The sequence below is a fragment of the Podarcis vaucheri genome (genome assembly GCF_965113315.1).
Source record: "Podarcis vaucheri genome assembly, chromosome: 3".
Classification (NCBI taxonomy): Eukaryota; Metazoa; Chordata; class Lepidosauria; order Squamata; family Lacertidae; genus Podarcis; species Podarcis vaucheri.
The window spans coordinates 75,072,210-75,093,421 of record NC_138761.1 but is presented as its reverse complement, the minus strand read 5'-3'; the positions used below and the strand labels follow the sequence as shown (position 1 = coordinate 75,093,421).

The window sequence follows — 21,212 nt, the reverse complement described above, 5'->3', positions numbered from 1 at the left end:
TTTATGCACTACAAGTGGATCATAGATGAAATAGTACTGGTGGGCATAACTGCTGCATTATAAATAAACAATAATCACATTCCCTTTGGGGTTTCCCCTTGCAGTCTTGGATGGACCTTGAGTTGAATGGGGCAATCTGCAAAGCAACTTGGACTGTAAGGGGTTCTTTTTCCACAGTGCTGATTTGTAGGCAAAACCAAATATTGTGATTAGTGCACACTCTTGCTATCAAGCAACTTGCAAAGTCGCAGAAGTAGTATGAGAATAAGAAGGTAGCAGACTCACATAGCATCAGCTGAATGTATGCTGGTTGCTGCTGCTTTATTGCTGTAGTCCTTGCCCATGGTCTGCATTGTACTGGGAAAGGGAAAGTCGTTGTCGTGCACCTGGTGGAGGGCTACCTGGAAAGCGATGAGGGAGGTGCAGGATCAATAATGAATAAAAAGAGAACCTACCCATGCAAAGCTGACACAGAAACCTCACACATACATTATGTAAAATGCATCTCTCCCCACTTCTCTTTCCCTCCCAACCTTATACTATATGCAACATCAAAGTCCCACATCGAATATGACTGTTCTACAGAAGGGACTTTATGAACTGAAAATTGGGACGCAAAGCACAAGTAGATAAATAGACAGCGGTTCCGTGTGCTGTTCTGGTTCACCAGAAGCAGCTTAGTCATGCTGGTCACTCCATGCTACTGACTATCAGTAGTGGAAAATGTGTCAATATATATGAAACAAGGAGGAGCAGAGAACCATGTGAAATCTGTAGGCCACCTGGGAACAAGCAACAAAAGTACCAAGCCAAGTGGGGGGGGGAGTAGGTCTACAGTTTGAACATGGTAAGAGAAGGATTATTGATAATGGTCAACTGTTATTCCAGTTTTCTGGAGGTCTTCAGTGCTAGATATTAAACCTCAGTCAGTCATGAAGATGCTAAAGAGCTGTTCGTCTTGCTTTGGAATACTGTAGTAGATACTGTAGTCTTGGATAAGGGGCCACAATTTGTGATAGAAGATTTTTGTAGCATTCACATGTCTATTCCCAAAGCAATGGAAAGGCTGAATCATCCATCAAAATGGTTAAGAGAATTTTGACCAAAGCCAGAAAAATGAGAATTGATCCATATTTAGCCATTCTGGATCTCTGGAACAGAACTTTGCTAGTCTTAGATAGGAGTCCAGCAAAGGGACTGCTGGGTCAAAGGAGAAAGACTTTGCTGCCTATACTACAGCCAGAGGGCCACAACAGGTGAGCTAAACTTATAGCAGAACAGAAATGAAGAAAGGCTTGTTACTACAACCAGCCAGCTGAAGGACCTACCCAAAGTACACATGGATGAGCATGTCTGGATAAAGCCAATAGAGTGACAGGAAAGCTGAGGTCCTAATTCAGGAGAGCATACCCTTATTTGATGTGGTGACCCAGAGGTTCCAAGTCTTGAGAAGACATTTGTGTTGGAACCATTGAGCCGTAGCAGACTCAGAACCAGCAGGACAGAATGAAAGGAGGCAGCTTCGGGAAGCAGCAGATCTTGCTCAAGTTGGAGAGGGCCCAGATTCTCTTCCCCTCCCTCCCCTCAAGTGAATGGGAGACAGATCATCTCATCCCATGCTCCTTGAGATGCAAAATATATCAGCTATCAACAGGGAAGTATAACTAACTACGTATTATAACCGATTTAAGACTCTGGTAGGTTGACAGATACAGAGACCACCACCTAAAAGATTATAATTGAATTCAAGGAGTTAGATGAGGGTTTAAAAACTATGCATATTCACTTTAAAAATAGTTCTCTTTTATTAAAGTTGTAAAAGGATATATGCAGAACACTACTGTATAGGAGAGTAGGGGACATAGACAGGAAGAGTAGCCCAGTGGCACAGATTGAGAGGACACCTGCCAGAAGCAACTTTGCAAACACCACAGAGACCTAGCAGGAGGGACAAAAAGTTCAAAGTAGGCTTGTTTAATAAAGGGCATATATATATATCCTGCCTGATTCATTAGTGGTTGCAAATGCCACATGATACAACAGAAGTACAAAGAAAACGTCATGTTCTAATGAGATGACATGTTTCAGGGGTAGCCAGTGTGGTGCTGTTTAGATGTTGCTGGACCACAACTCCTATCATCCCTGATAACTGGCCATGATGGCTGGGGCTGATGGGAGTTGGAGTTCAACAACACTTGGAAGGCATCATATTGGCCACCTCCAGCTTATGAAGGGCAGGAAGGAATTAGGCCCTCACATGCCTCAGTATCTAAGAATACAGTGGTACCTCAGGTTAAGAACTTAATTTGTTCTGAAGGTCCGTTCTTAACCTGAAACTGTTCTTAACCTGAGGTACCACTTTAGCTAGTGGGGCCGGCCACTGCCGCCACACCACCGCCACACAATTTCTGTTCTCATCCTGAAGCAAAGTTCTTAACCCACGGTACTATTTCTGGGTTAGTGGAGTCTGTAAACTGAAGCGTCTGTAACCCGAGGTACCACTGTAATCACTATGTATTAGTTTGCAAATGGTTGCAGGATGCATTCTTCACACCACAAGCCTCATGGCTAAAAGGAAGGCATGTTGAGTTAGTTGGTCCCCAAGTAAGTATATCTGATTAGCAGTTTTTATATGTTATATGTTTATATGTATTCTGGTTTTTTTTTAAACAGAAAATTCTTTGCCAAAAACAAAATTACCTGAAGACAGTGTTATTTCATCCTACAACATAAACGCAGGCTATCCGGGGCTTACCACAGGAAATGGACTCTCAGACTCACCAGCAGGATTGAAGGAGCATGGGAATGTACCCATTATTGTACCATTAATTCCACCACCTTTCATAAAGCCACCAGCAGGTAAATAACTTAATTTGTAATGACCTCGGGCAGAAGTTCTGTTCTTGTTAGATACTGCTTCCTTATAAAATATTCTATTTACAATTATAAATGATTGATTAAGAATTGCAGAAACATGGAAACCCTTAACGGTTTCTCTCGCTAAGTGCTTTTAAAAAGTCATTGGATTAGAGCCAAACTAAATTAGTTGCACTTAGATCCCATTGATTCCCATGGGAACTAGGGCTGCAATCCTAACCCACTTATCTGGGAATAGCATCACTTATGACTTACTTACGAGTAGATATGCTTAGGATTGCAGTCTAAGTAATAACTGAATTATCCCACTGATTTCAATGGGACTTACGTGAAACTAACTTAGATGGGTAATGATTTCAACACAGTGGGATATATAGTATATTCTAGCAGGCATTTTCTAAAAATGTCTTTGTTCACCCCAGCCTTTTCAGAGTAGTGATACTTGTCAAGGTGTGAAGGTGTGTTTGTTAGGGATATGCAAGGGCCCCAAGATTCATCTTGTATCTGTGCTTTTAGAAAATCTGAAGCTATTTCTGAGTTGTTCTGTTCGTTTTGATCTGTAATTCAGGTTCCAAGTCACTCAGTATAAAACAAATCTTTGTGTTCCTCATATACTCTTATGGGGAATCTTAAAAAATGGGTATAAGTCCCCCCCCCCCCCGAAGCAGATAAAATTGGCTGGCACAGGAGCCCCTCTGGAGTCCAGGGGCTTTTGTAGGGATTCACTTTCCTCTATAATCCATATTAGGGTAATACCTTTATATTATGCCTACTAAAACTTCAAAATCCCTATTAGTTTCATATTTTCAAGGGGAGAACAGGGGGTTAGTCTTTTGCTCTGCCTTATCTTAAAATAATTAAGATGTTTCTGAGTGGTGTGTATTCTTGCTTGTACATTTTTTTAAACACGGGCAGCTTTGCCCCAGTGAGCTACTTTTCCCTGTACTTGTTTGTGTTGCAAAATGATGCCCTTCAATGGGCAAAGGTGAAGCTGTCCCTAATACCTCCTGCAGAGTTATAAAGAGCTCTGGAGGCCCCTCCTCTCCTAAGTAAAGCAGTAATTTTTTTAAGGGTTAAATGAAGCTCTACTTAACAGTGAGACATGTGGCTTTGTTGGTGTCCTGCTCCAGCTCGGGGGTAGGGGATGTTGACATCATGATTTGGCCAGAGGAGGAGTAAAATTACCCTGAATCATTAGCAGCATTATTTTAGCCACAGCACAGAAAAGTTGCACAAACCGAAGTTTTATTTTGTATTTATGATTTATACTTGCACACCACTTTGCAGTTTTTAAGTATAAAGCAGTTTGTAAATATTTTAAAATAAATAAGTGGTCCCAAATCCAATCCATCATATCGCCACTTAGGACTCTGAAATATCCCAGTCTGAAACTCTGGAGAACTACTGCCAGATAGTGTAGACAATATTGAGCTAGGTGGAGCAATGATCTGTTTAGTAATATAATATAATATAATATAATATAATATAATAAATATAATATAATATAATATAATATAATATAATATAATATAATATAATATAATATAATATAAGTGTTCCTATGGTCCAACAGGAATGATTTGTGAAAGCTGTGCAGTTTTAGGTGTCATAGATTTCAATTACAGAGATCACGGCACAAGCTTAATTCTCTCATTGAAATCCATGCTGCATAAAAGTGATTAATTTTGGCTAGGTGGTCCTCATCTAGGAACAATAGTTCCAGACACGTAGAAGAATCCTGTGCCTTTTTGAGTAATGTTACACCTAAGTCCTACAAGCTGCAGCTCCTCTAGTCACCTCTCTATCAGGTTTGGAAAAAACCCCAACAACTTACAATGAAAGTTCATGCACATAGTTAATGGTTGTGTGGCTAGCCTCAATTGCAGCCTAATATGGCAGAGAGGTTGTATGAAGGCTTTGCTTGGGATACCTCTTCAGATCTGAGCAATAGCAACCACATCCGTATTTATTAACTTCCCTGATGTTACGTGTGAGGTTATAATGTCCTGCAAATTCCATGAGATTTCTTTTAATCATAGGAATTATGCATTCATACAGTAAATTTTTAAGTGATTGATTGGTATGAGTTCTATTCACTTCAGTTGGGTGTTTCAGCGGTAGAGTGCATTAAAGAATGTCTGAAAGTATTTAAGTAATATAAAGGAAGATTATCAGGATTAATATCAAGCATGTAACTAAACAACCATAGTAGTGATATTAATATCATGTGCCTGTCATGTTGATGAACTCATCTAGGGAAAACTGTGTTTCAGTTCAGATTGAAATCCTGTCTATTGCCTCTGAAGGTCTTGATATGATCAAATATATATGCCCTAGAGAGACTGTGCTGAAATGTTTTATATTTTCGTGACATTCTTATCTGGAGCAATTCTCTCCCATGTGGCATTTCTCGAGGTTTATATGAGGTATGATTCATTTGTATTGGGTGCTGTTTTCATAAACTGCAAAAGTAACTCTTATGGCTACAGTAGGGTGTTTAATTGCTATGTTATTATTTACTGTTGTATACATTCCAGTAATTGCTGAATTTATATAACAGCAGGCTCAAATGTGTATCTGTTTAAGTTGTTGGGAGTTTTGTTGCACTCTATTGACTTAATTGAAGGGAGAAATAGGCCTAATATAGACTCAACATGCAGCAAAGAGCATTGTTAATGCTTTGTGAAAGAAATTAGGAATCATATAATCTACCAATCTTGTCAGCTATATAGGTGAAAATCAGGTTGGCATACTGGTATAAAAGGGGAAATATAAAAAGAAGAAAGATAGGAATGAGGCGGGTGGGAATTAATGAGCGATACTTGAAGGAGTGTTACATAGAAGTTGAGTCTTACCTAGAAGTTGAGATTTGTGTAGGAGAGCCATGGCAGTACCAAAGGGCTTTGGAACTAACTGCCCCTTGAAATTTGACTAGCAACCACACTGTTTGTCTTTAGATGCCAGTTCAAGACATTTTACACAGCCACTGAATTTGAAAGAGCAGTGAGACAAAAGCTGAAGGCTGTCTCACATACAGTTTCTTTTGCTGAGCTTTGATGATTTTATTATATTGACGTTGCTTTTTATTTAATTTACTGCGACCTTCCCTGAGACCTTTGGTTTATATAAATAATCTAACTAACAAATAAATAAATATGAAGAACTAGATTTAAATCTAGGAGATCTGGGTCCAAAATACAGATGCAATGGCAGAAGATGTGGTTCTTCCTCTGTCATACAGAAATTGTTCTGACTTTTATGGGTGCATAGGCAGGTGGTACTAAATCCCACCCCTCCTGGACTGGCAGTTTACCTCCCTGCAATATTTCCTGGTGCCATTTTTCCTTCAGTCTTGTCTCCAACACCTGAAGTGAGCCCAGGGAGAGAAATACATTTGGTGATGGGGAGTTAAGGAGGGATAAGAGGAACTGTTCAGCACCCCTTGCCCCCTCCTCCTTGCCATATGCTGCTGAGGCTGAGAAAACATCAGTGAGGTGGCCTGTACTGGTGGCAGCAGAGTGGGATAGCAGCTGAGAAGATGTTCTGGCCTGTTGTGACTGTTCCTCTGTGGCTTGCCTGGGCTGCCCACTGCTGCTTCCTCTCTCATTTGTTGCTGTGATGAGATGGCTCCCATCATGCTGTAGTGTGCAGAGCTGTCTGTTGGTGGCTAGCCAAACTACCGGCACCACATGAAAACAGCCTTAAGGCAAATATATAACAGGAAATACTAGACACCTCAGAAATAGGCAACATTACAAAACCTGTCAATATGTTTCTTGTAATATTTACTACCTTGAAAATTGACAAAACCATATCTGATTTTAAAAGAGGGAGACAAAAAAACCAAATTCTCCATTCCTGGGAGCTCTTAGCAGTTTTCTTAAAAGCAAACAAACAGAGATAAGCTCTTGAATTTGAAAGTTTCTCGTCTCTATATAACATAGGCCTAAAGCTTTCACATTGCTGATAATCTTCTTGGAAAATAAAGCCAGGGTGGGGGTGGGGAGAGGATATGAGAACAATTTAGTTATACTAGATTTCCACTTGCTTTATTCATTCACTTCAGATTGAAAGAGGGAGGGGGAAGAGCAACGAAACGTTCTTCTTAATTAAGACTTAAAATGACACTGCAAACTTTTGATGATTAATTGAAGCATGCTTTTGCCTGATGCATATTTAGTTATTATAATGTGATAATTTTACCTTGTTATTCAAACTGTTCCCACTGGGAGCATGATTTAACACTGTGAACGCTCCATGTTTATTGCATTGTTCATTATGAAACATACACAGGCTGGAAAACCATAAGGAGACACGTATAAGTGCTGTTTGTACAACAGTTAAGGGAAGTACTGCTTCCACCTGTAATGACATAACCCTGGAGTAGAAAACACAAGCTGGAACTCCTTGAATATCTATTAGCTATATGAATGGCAGAGACAGTCATTCTGGTCCTTAGACAGCAAGGATAATAAATGTGTTGATAATATCACCTCCTCTAATTACAACAGTTAAGATGTTTATTGAGATAAACAAGTGCAGATATTGTTTTGTTTCTGTTTTCCAAACTGTGTTTGAATTATAACACATGGTGGTCTAAATATGTTTTTTATAGCATTGAGGAAAAAGAGGTAGCTCGTTAGCAGGATTTTACTTTAATAGCAAGTAGCTCATATTGGGGGTATTAACATAAAGATTTTGGGGTGATTGACACATGATCTGAAAAAGTCACACTCCTTCCCATTTGTTGCTCCACATTCCAGGTACACAACAAAGATACCAGCAGTAAAGAATGTTTTTCTTCACTAGATCTATAAAAGCATGCAGATTGATATTTTAGGAGTTGGGCAGAGCAATCTTTACCATGATGCTGGAGGGGGTTAGGATACAACAGAGATTCTGGAGGCCCCTGCTGAACTTGTTGATGATGTAGTGGCTGCGTATAAGCTATTGCTGCTGCTAATGTAATGCCCTAAAATGGGATGGAATCAGGTCAGGGTGGAGACAGCTGCATCCTAAGTCCACTGCATCCTAAGTCAGCTAAGCAGCTGGAGACAGATCTGATCTGAGCCTTTCTGCAGTGCCAGCCTGAGGCTGAAGTAACAAAAATTCAGAAAAAAGCCTGCCTCTCTTCTACCCTGACCTGATGGAATGACTGGAAGAGCATGGCACTGAATCCTACCCAGAGTATTTGGTTACTTTTAAGGCAATATTTCATGGAAAGCTTGACTTCTTTGTAGCAATGGCAAAACAACTTCAGGTTTGCTTAAGTTCTGGTGTAGATTCCAGACTTGTTCTTATAAATATTAGTACCAATTAATATTTGTTATTGTATATTGTTGTTTAGGAAGGGGGAGGAAATCACCAAGTGGGGGCCTGCAACAAAATTTTGCAGTATGCAGTGTTCATGTTCAGCCTGTTAGTGCTGCCATTTCCCATGATACTCTGTTCCATCCCTGTTCCTTTTATTCCCTCCTACCGCTCAGCAGACACTCAACATTCTGTTGGTTTGTTCTGGTGTTTAAAAAATCCCCATAGGTTATTTTTCTGTGTTTCTTCATGCCTAAGGGTTCCGCTGAACCAGCTGATACTACTCTCCTGTGTGTGGATGATGCTATTTTAGTTATGGCCCTGTTCACACATCACACTGCCCCATTAGTTATAAATCATTATTAAGTTAACCATAGCTAAAACTGATTGTTCAAATGCAGGCTTAACACAGCTTAAGTATGGTTTACTAACTATAGTTAATGGGAGCTCATTGATCAAGATTTGTGGCTGGTTTATATTAACCGTAGCTTAGCATGATGCCCAAACTCCTTAGCTATGGTTAAGAGACAGGAGGCACTTAAAAAGTCAATGAGCTGCCAATATAAAGCGGCTGTAAAGCCAAGCCATCCATGCTCTGGTCTCAGTGGCTCTTGTTAGTGTCTTTTACTCTGCCTAGCAACAGCTGTTCTTCCTGCCCTGCCCCACCTATAGGGAACAATTTATACAAGTGCTTCACTGTGCTGCAAGCCAAGGGAACCTCGTAGCTTGCTCTCAGCTACTGACCACTGTAGCATTCTTTTTGTTTTTCAGCAAGGCATAATAGAGAATATGAAAATGGCACAAGGAATGGCACAACTTTTAAATGGGAGTGGGGAAGTTTCCATCTTTTGTATATGCTGGCAAACTCAGAAGAACAGAAGGAGGGAGTTGATTCTGTTTGTTACTGGGAGGAGGGAGGGCGACAGGGATTGCCACAAGAGAAGGCATGGCTCATACAGCTGACCAGTACCAAATGGGCTGCTGCTGCTGCTGATACAGTGAGGCACTGCTATGGAAAGGGTGTTTGAGATAGCTGGTGTTTGAGATAGCTGGCTGGAGTTGTGGAGAGGGTGTTTCTGATACTACCTCAGATAAATTCAGCTGTGATATAATGAGTCATGGTTACTAACATCTGCAAGTTACCTTCCGATTATATAGGACATTGTTGTATATATCAGTGATGGATTCACCTTCTGGGAGTCAATTTACTATAGATACAGTATATGGAATTCTATATCTACAATGTTGCAGATTGTGGAAACACAGTAAAGAAAAGAATGAACTTTGATACTGTTGCCTGTACTTTGTCTGAATGACTGACATCACTTGAACCCATCCCTGTTATCCTGTTATCTGACAAAGGATATCTGTCACCCTGCTTTTCTCAGTACAAAACAAATGCATGTGTTTTAGCTAGAAGCCAGATCTTGAAAAACGCTTGTGTTTCGTGTATGCTTCTCATATCTGATGGATTCCATAAGGTGAAACAGGTCAAAATGTGAATGTAAATTATAATTGGTCTGCAGGATCATAACTTCTGCATTCCATTCTCCTTGTCTGAAATAGTGGATATTTCACAAGGACCACTTACAGTTTTTGTATAGTTAGTACCTGAACAATATTAATGCAATCCACAGACATACTACTATTTCCTCTAGCCATGACAAACTTTCTAATGACTCTAATTGCCAAATGACTCATAGGATGTACAGCAGCCTTCCAAACTGGTGGACAAGAGCTGTAGTGCAGTTCTTTAAAGGTAATGGTAAAGGGTCTAGTCGTGGATGACTCTGGGGTTGCGGCGCTCATCTCGCTTTATTGGCCAAGGGAGCCAGCGTACAGCTTCCAGGTCATGTGGCCAGTATGACTAAGCCGCTTCTGGTGAACCAGAGCAGCGCACAGAAACGCCGTTTACCTTCCCGCCGGAGTGGTACCTATTTGTCTACTTGCACTTTGACGTGCTTTCGAACTGCTACGTTGGCAGGAGCAGGGACTGAGCAACGGGAGCTCACCCTGTTGTGGGGATTCGAACCACTGACCTTCCGATCGGCAAGCCCTAGGCTCAGTGGTTTAGACCACAGCGCCACCCGAGTCCCACCAACTCTTATGCAGCCATCAAAGTCTGTACTATATCAGAGTCCATGTTGATTCTGACTTTCTGGGTGGGACTTTCTGGGCTTGAATTGGTTGGGGAAAGTGCAGCACAGCCATTAATAGACAGTACTTAGAGCTTTGGTATTTTTTCATTAAATTAATTTTGTCATTGTTATTCCCTCCATCCTAATTGCAGTGTTGATCTTAATGATCCATAGGAACAGCTTGCTTTCCAATACATGTTGCATTCCTTTATTTACACTGTTTTAAAAATCAGAACTAGACACGTGTATTCTTTCCTGTATTTGTGGGTGAAGGGAATACACTAGATCAAGATTCAGTGGAGTCTCCACTGGTGGAAAGGGGAAGTAATTTTTGCCAAATTTGCCCTTGCTTCTGTAACCCCCAGCACCATCTCCCACATTGTTCCAGAGAGTCCCCCAGATTTTATTTTGCCAGGAGGTATAGAAGGCTGCAAGGGAACAAGAAACTGGCATAAATTATCTCCTCCCCACTTTCCCCTGCAGATGCATTCAAAAAGTGGAGTTCCACTCCTCTCAGGTATGGATCCAACCCCATGCCTTTAAATCATAATGTGAGAGGCAAAACCCATGCCATCACATTGTAGTTTTCAGATCTAAGGCCAGCGAGGCAGGACTTGGGGTGAAGGTTCAAGGGAGAGTGTCCCACAGAACATCATTGGGATCAAGCCTGTATTGAGTGAAAGCTATGATCAGGTACAGGTAGAACCTTGGCAGAGGCTCAGATCCACAAAGAGCAATTCAGACAGGCCAATGGGACCAGGACTAAAAGGACAGGTAAGAAGTAGGCAGGCAGAAAGGAGCACAATGGCAGTAGGCATCTAGGGCCAGCATCCAGGTTCAGGCATAGATTCCGTGCAGTGCATAGTTTTGCTGGTTTGGTTGGAAGGTTGGGATCAGTAAATGCAGGGGAAACTCAGGTAGTGCTTTCATTTCAAGGAAACAGGGTGCCTTTCCATTGGGCAGTTAGTGCTACAGCATCATCTAGGAACTACCTTCTGGAGAGCACAGACCAAAGTAGCATTGTTTTAATCCTTGTCAACCAGTGTAGACTGAAGCCAGGTCTGAACTATAAAATCTATATTTGTTGAAATAGCACAATGGATCCCTAAAATTAGGGCTCTCTGGATGTGCCCTTGAATGACAAGTTCAGTGTTTATGTCATATATGCAAAGTAACTTCACAGAAGGGACGCGGGTGGCGCTGTGGGCTAAAGCCTCAATGCCTAGGGCTTGCCGATCGAAAGGTCGGCGGTTCGAATCCCCGCGGCGGGGTGCGCTCCCGCTGCTCGGTCCCAGCGCCTGCCCACCTAGCAGTTCGAAAGCACCCCCGGGGGCAAGTAGATAAATAGGTACCGCTTACCAGCGGGAAGGTAAACGGCGTTCCGTGTGCGGCTCTGGCTCGCCAGAGCAGCGATGTCACGCTGGCCACGTGACCCGGAAGTGTCCCCGGACAGCGCTGGCCCCCGGCCAATAGATGTGAGATGGGCGCACAAACCCCACAGTCTGTCAAGACTGGCCCGTTCGGGCAGGGGTACCTTTACCTTTACCTTTAACTTCACAGAATGTGTGTGTGTGTGTGTGTATATATATTTGCTCAGAAGTAAGTCCCACTGAGTAAAATGGAATTTACTCTCAGGTAAGTGAATACAGGATTGCAGTCTTGATTTTACTGTATACTGGGGTGGATGTTGAACCACTTTCAGAAAAGAAGTTCAGCAGGTGAGTATCAAAGAAAGCAGCATTAGGAACCCAAGCTTGTGTTTTCAAACTCAGTTTGCCACAGTGATCACAACGCTGGTACTCTGTTTGATTGCTATAAAGATGCCCCAAAGACTAATTACTATACCAGTTTGTAGTCCATGCACTATGAACAATTCAAGGTTCAGAGAATCTGTCATAAAACCATCCCATTCCCACTGCAAAGGATTTGTTGTGTAGCAGCACTGTCATAATTCTGCAGAATTATTGGCTAACTAATTTGTACTAAAGGCATTTGGCTCCTTTCCCCAGCTACTATAACTCAAAACTATGTGCCACATTTGATTAATGTCAACAGAATAAATATTGCCAGTTTAATAACATTTTCCCCACTCCCAATTTGTGTTGTGATTTATATTTGTCAATAAAAGTTGCACGATGTTGACAATGAGCTTTTAGATTTAATCAGGCTCTTCATCTTTAAAGCCACGAGAGTTTGTGTTTTATGCACAGAGATTATGTGTTTTATCATCCTTTCGAATTCACTAGGTCAGAAACTTTGCAGGAAACTGTGACAGAAAACTGGCTGTCTGGAAAGATTTGAATGATTCTGAAGCTAGGATGCTTAGGAGAAGGGAACAGAGAAGTGTGATCATAAAGAATGCATGCGCATGAAAATGCAGTCCATGCAGATTGGAACTCCATGAGAACCATGCTGCATGATCCTTAAATTTGTAGGAAGCAGAGCACGGTGAAGTATAATTCAATTAAATAATGCATATATACATACATACATACATTTTAATGTGAATTCAGCATATGCCACCAGTATATAGCAATTATATTAAGGCAACAATACTATGCAGATACTTGATGATCAATCTAATTGAACACAATAGGACTTAATTACAAATAAGCAATCATAAGAACAGGCTCACACAAGTATTGGTCATGCTTGAGAAATTTCTATTTATTTCTACATACACAGGACCAAACAGGATCAAATGCCATGTTTTAGAGTACATGTGGATAGCCTGTGGCCTTGTAGGTATTCCATACTGCCTGCTCTAAGTCACTTCCTTCCACCACTGGACTTCACATGTAATTTGTGGGTTCCCAAGCCTATTAAGTAGCTGTTTGGTTGGATGTATGGTAGATAATGCAGTTGTGATGAGCATAGCTGTGGGAAGGGGAAAATCAATTGTGTGTGTGTGTGTGTGTGTGAGAGAGAGAGAGAGAGAGAGAGAGGCCTTATCTGCCCAATGCCCAATGCCTAGGCTCATGTCCATACCCAGTTCTATTTGCACCTACTGGCATGCCTGTGGCCATTGGGGACAAAACGTTGCCAACTCCTGTTGTCTTGTTCTTCCATGTGTTAACCTACTCAGATTAGTCAGATGAATAGAGCTCCTGAGTTTCATGAGCAGATGATGTTGATTCAGCTCTCTAGAGTTATAAATAATGGGAATGTTATAATATTCTTTGGTGTCAGTTTAATGAATTAAAGTTCAGCGTTTTCTTTAAAATGCTGAAAACCCTGAAAATGGCAGTGCTTTGGATAATCTATAAAATTGATAATTGTTTCTAGACAGTTGAAGAATGAGGCAGCCTGTCACCAGCTGCTTTAGCAAACAGGCAGGCAAACAGAACCGTGCAAATATTTGATTGCTTACAGAGAAGTAGATACAAGAAAGATGACTGAAATAGATGTTTGAGGTGTAGCGTATGGATGTTTGACAGGATGCTCATTTTACTCTTCTTGTCTTTTCGTTGCAGAAGACGATGTGTCAAATGTACAAATAATGTGTGCCTGGTGCCAGAAAGTGGGAATCAAACGTTATTCTCTGAGTATGGGAAGTGAAGTGAAATGTTTCTGCAGCGAGAAGTGCTTTGCAGCTTGTCGAAGAGCATACTTCAAGAGGAACAAGGTAAGAGTATAAGGAGTGCAATATACAGAGAAACTGTTGCTACGCAATATCTCAGGTGACATTTTAATTTTAGAAATCCTAGTGTCTTCCCATTCCCCCCCCTTACCCATGCACCTCTTCTGCTGAACTATCAAGACTTTTGTTAATATATACCCTATTTAATCAGTTTTTATCAGCTGGTTGTACTTGCATTCTGTCAAGTCAGGTGTCTGTAAAGACAGGCAAGGATACTGTGCCATAAAAATAAGAGCCAAAAGTATTCTAATTGCAGTTACGATTTTGTAAGGATTATTGCTGAAAGGAATCTTAAAACCTATGCAGGAAAGCAGCAGGAATACAAATCTCATTTAGCATTTTGCTACCTACCTAGATAACATTAGTGAAGCGTTTATCACTTGCTACAGCTGACAGCAGGATTAGAACTGTGATTAAAAGCTTGATCCAAAGTCCTTTGTAGGTGACTTGAATTCTTTCCATTGACTCCAGTGGATCCTCTGTTGCTCTCTCATTCTCTCTTTCTAATTAATTTGTGTTAAGCATTGCAGACATTTCTGTTTTTTATTTTAGTGTTGGCAGTACCTAAAACAACATAAATAGTGTAAGTGATAATTTAAAAAGAAATTAGATAATAAGATTAACATGATTTGTGAAGAAATTTGGTTGAAAATTGTTTTAGTTTACACACAGCTAGAAGCTAAGAAGATGCATCTGAAATAATATATATGTGCAGCTCCTTCAGATGACATTTTCAGTTTTAGTTAATGATGCTGTGCTCTTTTTTGGCAGAGCACATAATGGATATTTGAGGCACCACTAATTTTATTTTTTAACAATTAGGGTTGTAACAAGATTTCACTATGCAGAATTTTTATAGAAAACGTGATTTTTATAGAAAATGTGATTTTTATAGAAAACGTGATAAGGATTTTTGTATATATCTGAATACTTACCATATTTCTAGGGCAAGGTTGCTCAGAACTTTACAGAGAGTTGATGGCTGTTGGTGGATGTGGGAAAAGCAAATGTGATATCCAACTAAGACAAGTCATACTCAGAGTAAACCCAATATATTTAAGTAGCTTAAGTCCATTAATTTCACTGGTTCTTCTCTAAGTATGACTATCTTTGGCTATCACCAAAAATTCACAAAAGTTGGAACATACCCGGCTACAGGTTTGCAGTTGAGCTGGACCAGAAAAGGATGTGAAAAGAACAAAGAGAAGAGAAGAAAGGGGAGGAGAGTATTAGATAGCAAAGCCTTAAGTAAGTAAGCAGATAAACCTTCCAGGAAACTGGAAATGTCTGTTCATCGCTGCATACAGGTATCAAGCCACAGTACCACATGAACATCAGTTTGTGAACATGCTCCTGGACCCAAAAGATCCACCTTTGTGGATTCCTCCACACTGTATCTTTGGCAAGCTAATGTAATCCAAATACAAAGGAGGTTAAATTGCCTGTGGTAACATTTTTTCCCACTTACTCTCTTTTTTCTCATTATAAGTTTATAAATATAAAATACTGAGTTTTGTTTTTGTGTTTGAATCTTCTGGAGTGAAGGTATAGAAATAAGCAAATTTATATAGGGAATATCAGAAGAGGACTGCTTTGAAATGGCTGTTGTCATTTGGTTTGTTTTCAGTTTCTTTTGAAGGGTTTAGTATTTCCAGGGGTCCTTTTGATTTGGGAGGGGGGGCATTTTCATGAAGTTAACATATTGGCACAGAACATTTTAAACCTAGGTGCCACTTAGTCATCAGGGACTGGGATTATGCCACAGTGCCTATCAGATGCTTGATATGATCAGTTTTAAGGGAGTAAGAGTGCTTTATGCCAGATGATGAAACACAGTCAGGACTGGGGTTCAGACTTTAGTGGGCCCTTGGCATGGTACCCCATTGGACAGCTCCACCTGGACCCCCACCTTCTGCTGTTGTGTGTTACCTCCGTGCTCTACCATTGCCAATCACTTACATCAGCCAAGATTGCACGCTTCCTACTGCGGTATGTTGCTTTCACCAGTGGCGTAGCGTGAGTTGTCAGCCCCCTAACCCGTGGATTTGCGCCCCCTGACCCGTGGATTTGCGCCCCCTAACCCTAACCCCCAGATGTTGCGCCCGGTGCGGCCGGCCTCCCCTGCACCCCCCACGCTACGCCACTAGCTTTCACTCTGCTCCAGTCGGAGGCAACCATTGGTCATTTTAGATTACCCAAAATGCAATAGCCAACCTGATGTTGATGTTTGGGTAATCTAACATGGTGATTTGTCTGCTGCAGAACAGAGGTAAGCACTCAAAAGTGCTGCAAGGCTCCCCCAATAACAAACCAGGGAACGAGGCAGAATTTGAGTTGAGTGATTATTGGTGGCCACAATAAAGAGAGCGATATGGACCACTTATCTTTTAATCCGCAGGAAGGTTGATACTGGAGAAGGCGTTCTCCCATAGGCATTTTGAGGGTGGGAACTTTTGATGAGGGATAGGAACCTGTGGTTCTCCAGTTGTTAGACTACAACTCCAATAATTCCTGAACATTGGTCATTCTGGCTGTGGCTGGTGGAAGTCAGTAAACATCTGGGAAACCACAGGTTTCCCATCCTTGCTTTAGATTCAGAGATTATCTATTTCCACAAATGCTGGTATTCTTCTGCCAGCACCATATTTTCACAGGAGTTCCCCAGTAATAGTCATCATAGTAACACACCCTCTAATTGGACAACTGTGCCTCTTAGTCTGTGTAAACAGATAACTTCTAATACCTATAAATGCATGCTTCTATATTTGGATGGCAGAGTTCTTTGTTTCTGTTGCATTTCTGTATTTTGGACCTACTAGCGGTTAATATGGTCTCCATAAGTTTTGTGCTGCTTTAAAATGTGGATTTTTATTATGATTTTTGTGTATATTTCTTATGTTTTTATTGTGATATAAACTACTCAAAGATTTTTTTGAAGTATGGAATGGTACTGTATATAAATTACCTAAATAAAAAATGAAATAAAATAACTAAAGACGAAGAATTGTACAGAAAATTTATGTAGGTCTCTAGCAACCAAGCTGAGCCTTTGGTTTCAAGATGGCCACTAGGACATGTAGTGATCTTCAAGTTATCATACAGTATGTCTTTAGACAATGCCAGTTCAACTTGAAAAAGCTGCAGCTTTAGTTTACCTTGTGCCTACTAAATCCTTTTTATAATCTTTTGAACAAAAAAAGAGGTGCCGGTACTGCGTGCCCTTGAGTACCCCCTGGTGGGGAGCACTGGTCCTATTGAAGCCAAACTACTTCAGGACAATTTAGCACTTATTGGTCTCAGGATTTTGACTACAGTGGTACCTCGCAAGACAAAAAACGCGCAAGATGAAAGAGATTTCCGTTTTTTGAGTCGTTCCGCAAGACGAATTTCCCTATGGGCTTGCTTCGCAAGACGAAACGTCTTGCAAGTTCTTGCGAGTTTGTTTCCTTTTTCTTAAAGCCGCTAATAGCCAAGCTGCTAATAGCCGTGTTTCGCAAGACGAAAAAACCACAAGACAAAGAGACTCGCGGAACAGATTAATTTCGTCTTGCGAGGCACCACTGTAATACCTCTTCAGGTTTTTAATCAAATAAGAATGCCATTTCTCCATTAGTTGCATTTCGTTGGTATTTTCAATCTATACATGTGATCAAGAGTAGACTATAATGCTCAGACATTTTCCCTTCTGCTCCTCATTTCAGGAAGGTGTGATAAAGCTTTACTAGCCCCTTATAGTTTTTATAGCATGTGCTAAAGCAGCACATTGAAAAAGAATATAGTATAAGATCAAATTTGCAAGGCTGCAAAAGTTTCACATTTACCAGTGACCTTTGAACTGTTATTGCCAGACTTGTTGTGTACCTGTCTTCCCCATTAGTCTAATGTTTATTTATGTATTTGAGGTTATGCCACTCTACACCTTCTCATTTTCAAACAGAGAAGTAATATGGTCACGTTTCACCTGCCTTATGCATGTTTTAAACAGCACATCTCTGCAACAATATAGTGTTATGTTACAATAAATATGTACAGCTGCTGCATTTCTGCTAACTGATAGGTCTTTGTGGTCATTTCATTTATGGCTTGGATTTCCTAATGGATTGTACTAGGCAGACTTCCCTTTCCTACCCTGACTAAGAACTGCAGCAATAAGCACTTAGCCTAGTCTGGGGGGAAAAATAGTAAAGAAGGGATACTCATTAGCGCTTCAAAAATAAAAAAAGCAGAAATGATATATCTATTATTACCAGGTGTTATGTGACCCATTAGGATGTAATCTACATTTACATTTTAAAAACTCACTGCAGGGTATGTGCCATACATAAAAAACACTTTCTTACGAATATTAATTTGAGTCAGATTATTTATGGCAGCCACCTGGAAATTGTTCTAAAGCATGTCATCCAATATCACAAGCACACGTGCTGCAAACTAATAGAGCCACATGCAAGAAACAAAGAATAGAACACAGCCCAATCCAAGTATAGTGGTACCTCGGGTTAAGTACTTAATTCATTCCAGAGGTCCGTTCATAACCTGAAGCTGTTCTTAACCTGAAGCACCACTTTAGCTAATGAGGCCTTCTGCTGTCGCCGTGCTGCTGGAGCACGGTTTCTGTTCTCATTCTGAAGCAAAGTTCTTAACCCGAGGTACTATTTCTTGGTTAGCGGAGTCTGTAACCTGTAGCATATGTAACCTGAAGCGTATGTAACCAGAGGTACCATTGTAAGGGGTTTTGAAGCCCTATTCATTTCCATGGGAGAGCCGGTGTATGCCCTCTCTCATAGAAATCAATGGGACTTCACATTTACCACATTTAAGCAGTTCTAATCTTTATACAGGGGGACGCGGGTGGCGCTGTGGGTAAATCCTCAGCGCCTAGGGCTTGCCGATCACATGGTCGGCGGTTCGAATCCCCGTGGCGGGGTGAGCTCCCGTCGTTCGGTCCCAGCTCCTGCCCACCTAGCAGTTTGAAAGCACCCCTAAAGTGCAAGTAGATAAATAGGTACCGCTTTGTAGCGGGAAGGTAAACGGAGTTTCCGTGTGCTGCGCTGGTGCCAGCTCGCCAGAGCAGCTTCGTCACGCTGGCCACATGACCTGGAAGTGTCTCTGGACAGTGCTGGCCCCCAGCCTCTTAAGTGAGATGGGCGCACAACCCTAGAGTCGGACACGACTGGCCCGTACGGGCAGGGGTACCTTTACCTTTACCTTTAATCTTTATACAGTACACAAATGACAGATACCAGGTAATCACAAAATCACAAAAGTGGCAGAATTGTTTGTGGCAGGAGGAGTATTCACAATTGACTTCTGCTGCCTGAAGGTGTTCTGTGTATGTTCAGGAAGAAGCATCCAAGACTCTTCATTCTTGCCCAAGGGAAAAGCCGGCCAGGATAAGGAAGCACAGAGTGTTAGGCACTACTACCTGAATAAAAGGCCAGCTGAGGAAAGGTTAAATTGCCATTTTGGCTCTGTTTGAATGAGCATTCTGGCCAGTATAGGTTTTATATTTGTATTACACTCACTCTTGAAGAAAATCAATGTGAACTTCCATGTGTGTAAAAAGTGTCTTAAAAGAGCATTGCTCAGAGCTCACAAAATCTTGTAGAATGACCAGTTTCAGGCAACCAGAGCATAGTAGAATCTGATTTTTTTTTTTTACATCTTTAAAATGACAAGTGACATTTCCATTGCATGTCACACTAGTCAAGTCTCACAATTTCACTGGGATGCTTTTATTAACAATTTCCATTCTTATTTTGGGATTGTGTGGGGATTCAGTTTAATTTTCAAAATTTGTAGCCTTCATAAACATGGAGAAAACGTGAACTGAAAAGTCTTAAAAATTGGAAACAAAGCTAATTGTGTGAAAGTAACGTTTATGTAAATCGCAGTCTCGAATATTTTTGTTAAGTGGGATCCATAGAGTTTACTATGCCTGTGTTTACCCTTGTACAAACAAATTTAGTATGTGCAAACAAAATGGCATCTTGAAAATGAATATATGATGATGCATCAAATTATACTGCATGGTATAATCGGCTTTGCTTTCAGTTGCATAACAAGCAAGTTCTGAACTAGATAATGATATAATGATGCATAGCAATCTGTTTTGAGGAATCCTTTTGTAATTGGAGTTCATTGCCATATGATTAATAAGGAGATATATACTGTATTTTTCTGTGTATAAGACGAGGTTTTTTTAATATATAAATAAGTGTTAAAAATGGGGGTCGTTTTATACATGGGGGCGTGTTATACACGGAAAAATGCAATATATCTCAGGCTGGGAGTAAATATAGGATATTATTCACCTGAATAATTTTGAAATTGCTGGTTTAAATGTATAGCCCAGGAAGATATAAGATGCATTAATCCCTGCTAAGCCAATGAATAATGACAAAATGTTGATCACATTTCTTAAAAAAGAAAAAGAAAGAAAACTAGAAACCTGAACATTTTCCTTCAGGGAAGTTTGAAAAACTGTAGATGTTGCTCATTCACCTAACTGTAAAAAAAAAACCCCAAGGGTTAGGTTTGTTTTTCTTGTGGATTTATTCTTTAAAATAAGCTTTTCAAATATAACACAACTATGATTTATAATGGAGTGAGAAAGGCGGAGGGACAATGAACTTTGGCGATTGCACAGGGCATCACTGAAATTTGAGTCCCCATGATCCACCAGTGGCACAAACCTCTCTCTCTATTTACTGGGCCAGTGAAGTCCCATGTATTTCTACAGTACTTACAGAAAAGCAGAAGGCTCTAAAGAAGGCAGTTTATCTACTAAGCTGGTTCACATTTAATTCCAAATCACTGTTTGGCCCTTTTTGTGTTGTGGTTTCAGGAAATAGCCTGGAGAAGCTAAATGTAAAAAAATATAACTGAGAAAAGATTTCTGTTTTACATATTCTGAGCAAAGATTCAAATAAAAGCTATTTAGATATATCTGTTTTCCCCAAATTTACTCCCTAGATCTTAAATAAGGCTGCTTTAACTTGGTTACAAAGTCTAAAGTCACTTTAGATCATGTCCATGAAATAACCTTCAAAATATCCAAGGCAACTTGAACCCAGGATTCAACTACAGCATTTCTTTTCCTCAAGCTGCTTCTGGCTGGCTGTGTCCCACTGAATCTGTGTGTGTCTTCTCTAACAAATGATTTCCTTGCTATTTAACTCCTGTCTCTTAAATAAAGCCTCATATTTTTCCAGTTGATTATCTCTTAGAAGCTTCTAGGCTGGTAT

General features: G+C 40.6%; 1 protein-coding gene and 1 long non-coding RNA gene across 5 annotated transcripts in view; one reads left to right on the top strand and one right to left on the bottom strand.

The window, feature by feature from the left end:
• LOC309529006 overlaps positions 1 to 14,638 on the bottom strand; it is a 30,760-nt gene extending 16,122 nt beyond the window's left edge. Inside the window, exons 1-2 of the long non-coding RNA XR_014218025.1 lie at positions 14,317 to 14,638; positions 286 to 401 (exon numbers count right to left, since the gene is read on the bottom strand). This is a non-coding gene — a long non-coding RNA (uncharacterized lncRNA). The remainder of the gene's footprint in view (positions 1 to 285; positions 402 to 14,316) is intronic.
• The window catches only part of SOBP (sine oculis binding protein homolog), a 147,911-nt gene that overhangs the window by 19,856 nt on the left and 106,843 nt on the right, over positions 1 to 21,212 (top strand). For 3 of the 4 annotated variants that reach the window (XM_082216622.1, XM_082216620.1, XM_082216623.1), the window contains exons 3-4: positions 2,674 to 2,859; positions 13,799 to 13,950. In XM_082216622.1, coding sequence (XP_082072748.1) covers positions 2,674 to 2,859; positions 13,799 to 13,950 — 338 coding nt within the window. The remainder of the gene's footprint in view (positions 1 to 2,673; positions 2,860 to 13,798; positions 13,951 to 21,212) is intronic. The other variant, XM_082216621.1, reaches the window with a different exon arrangement.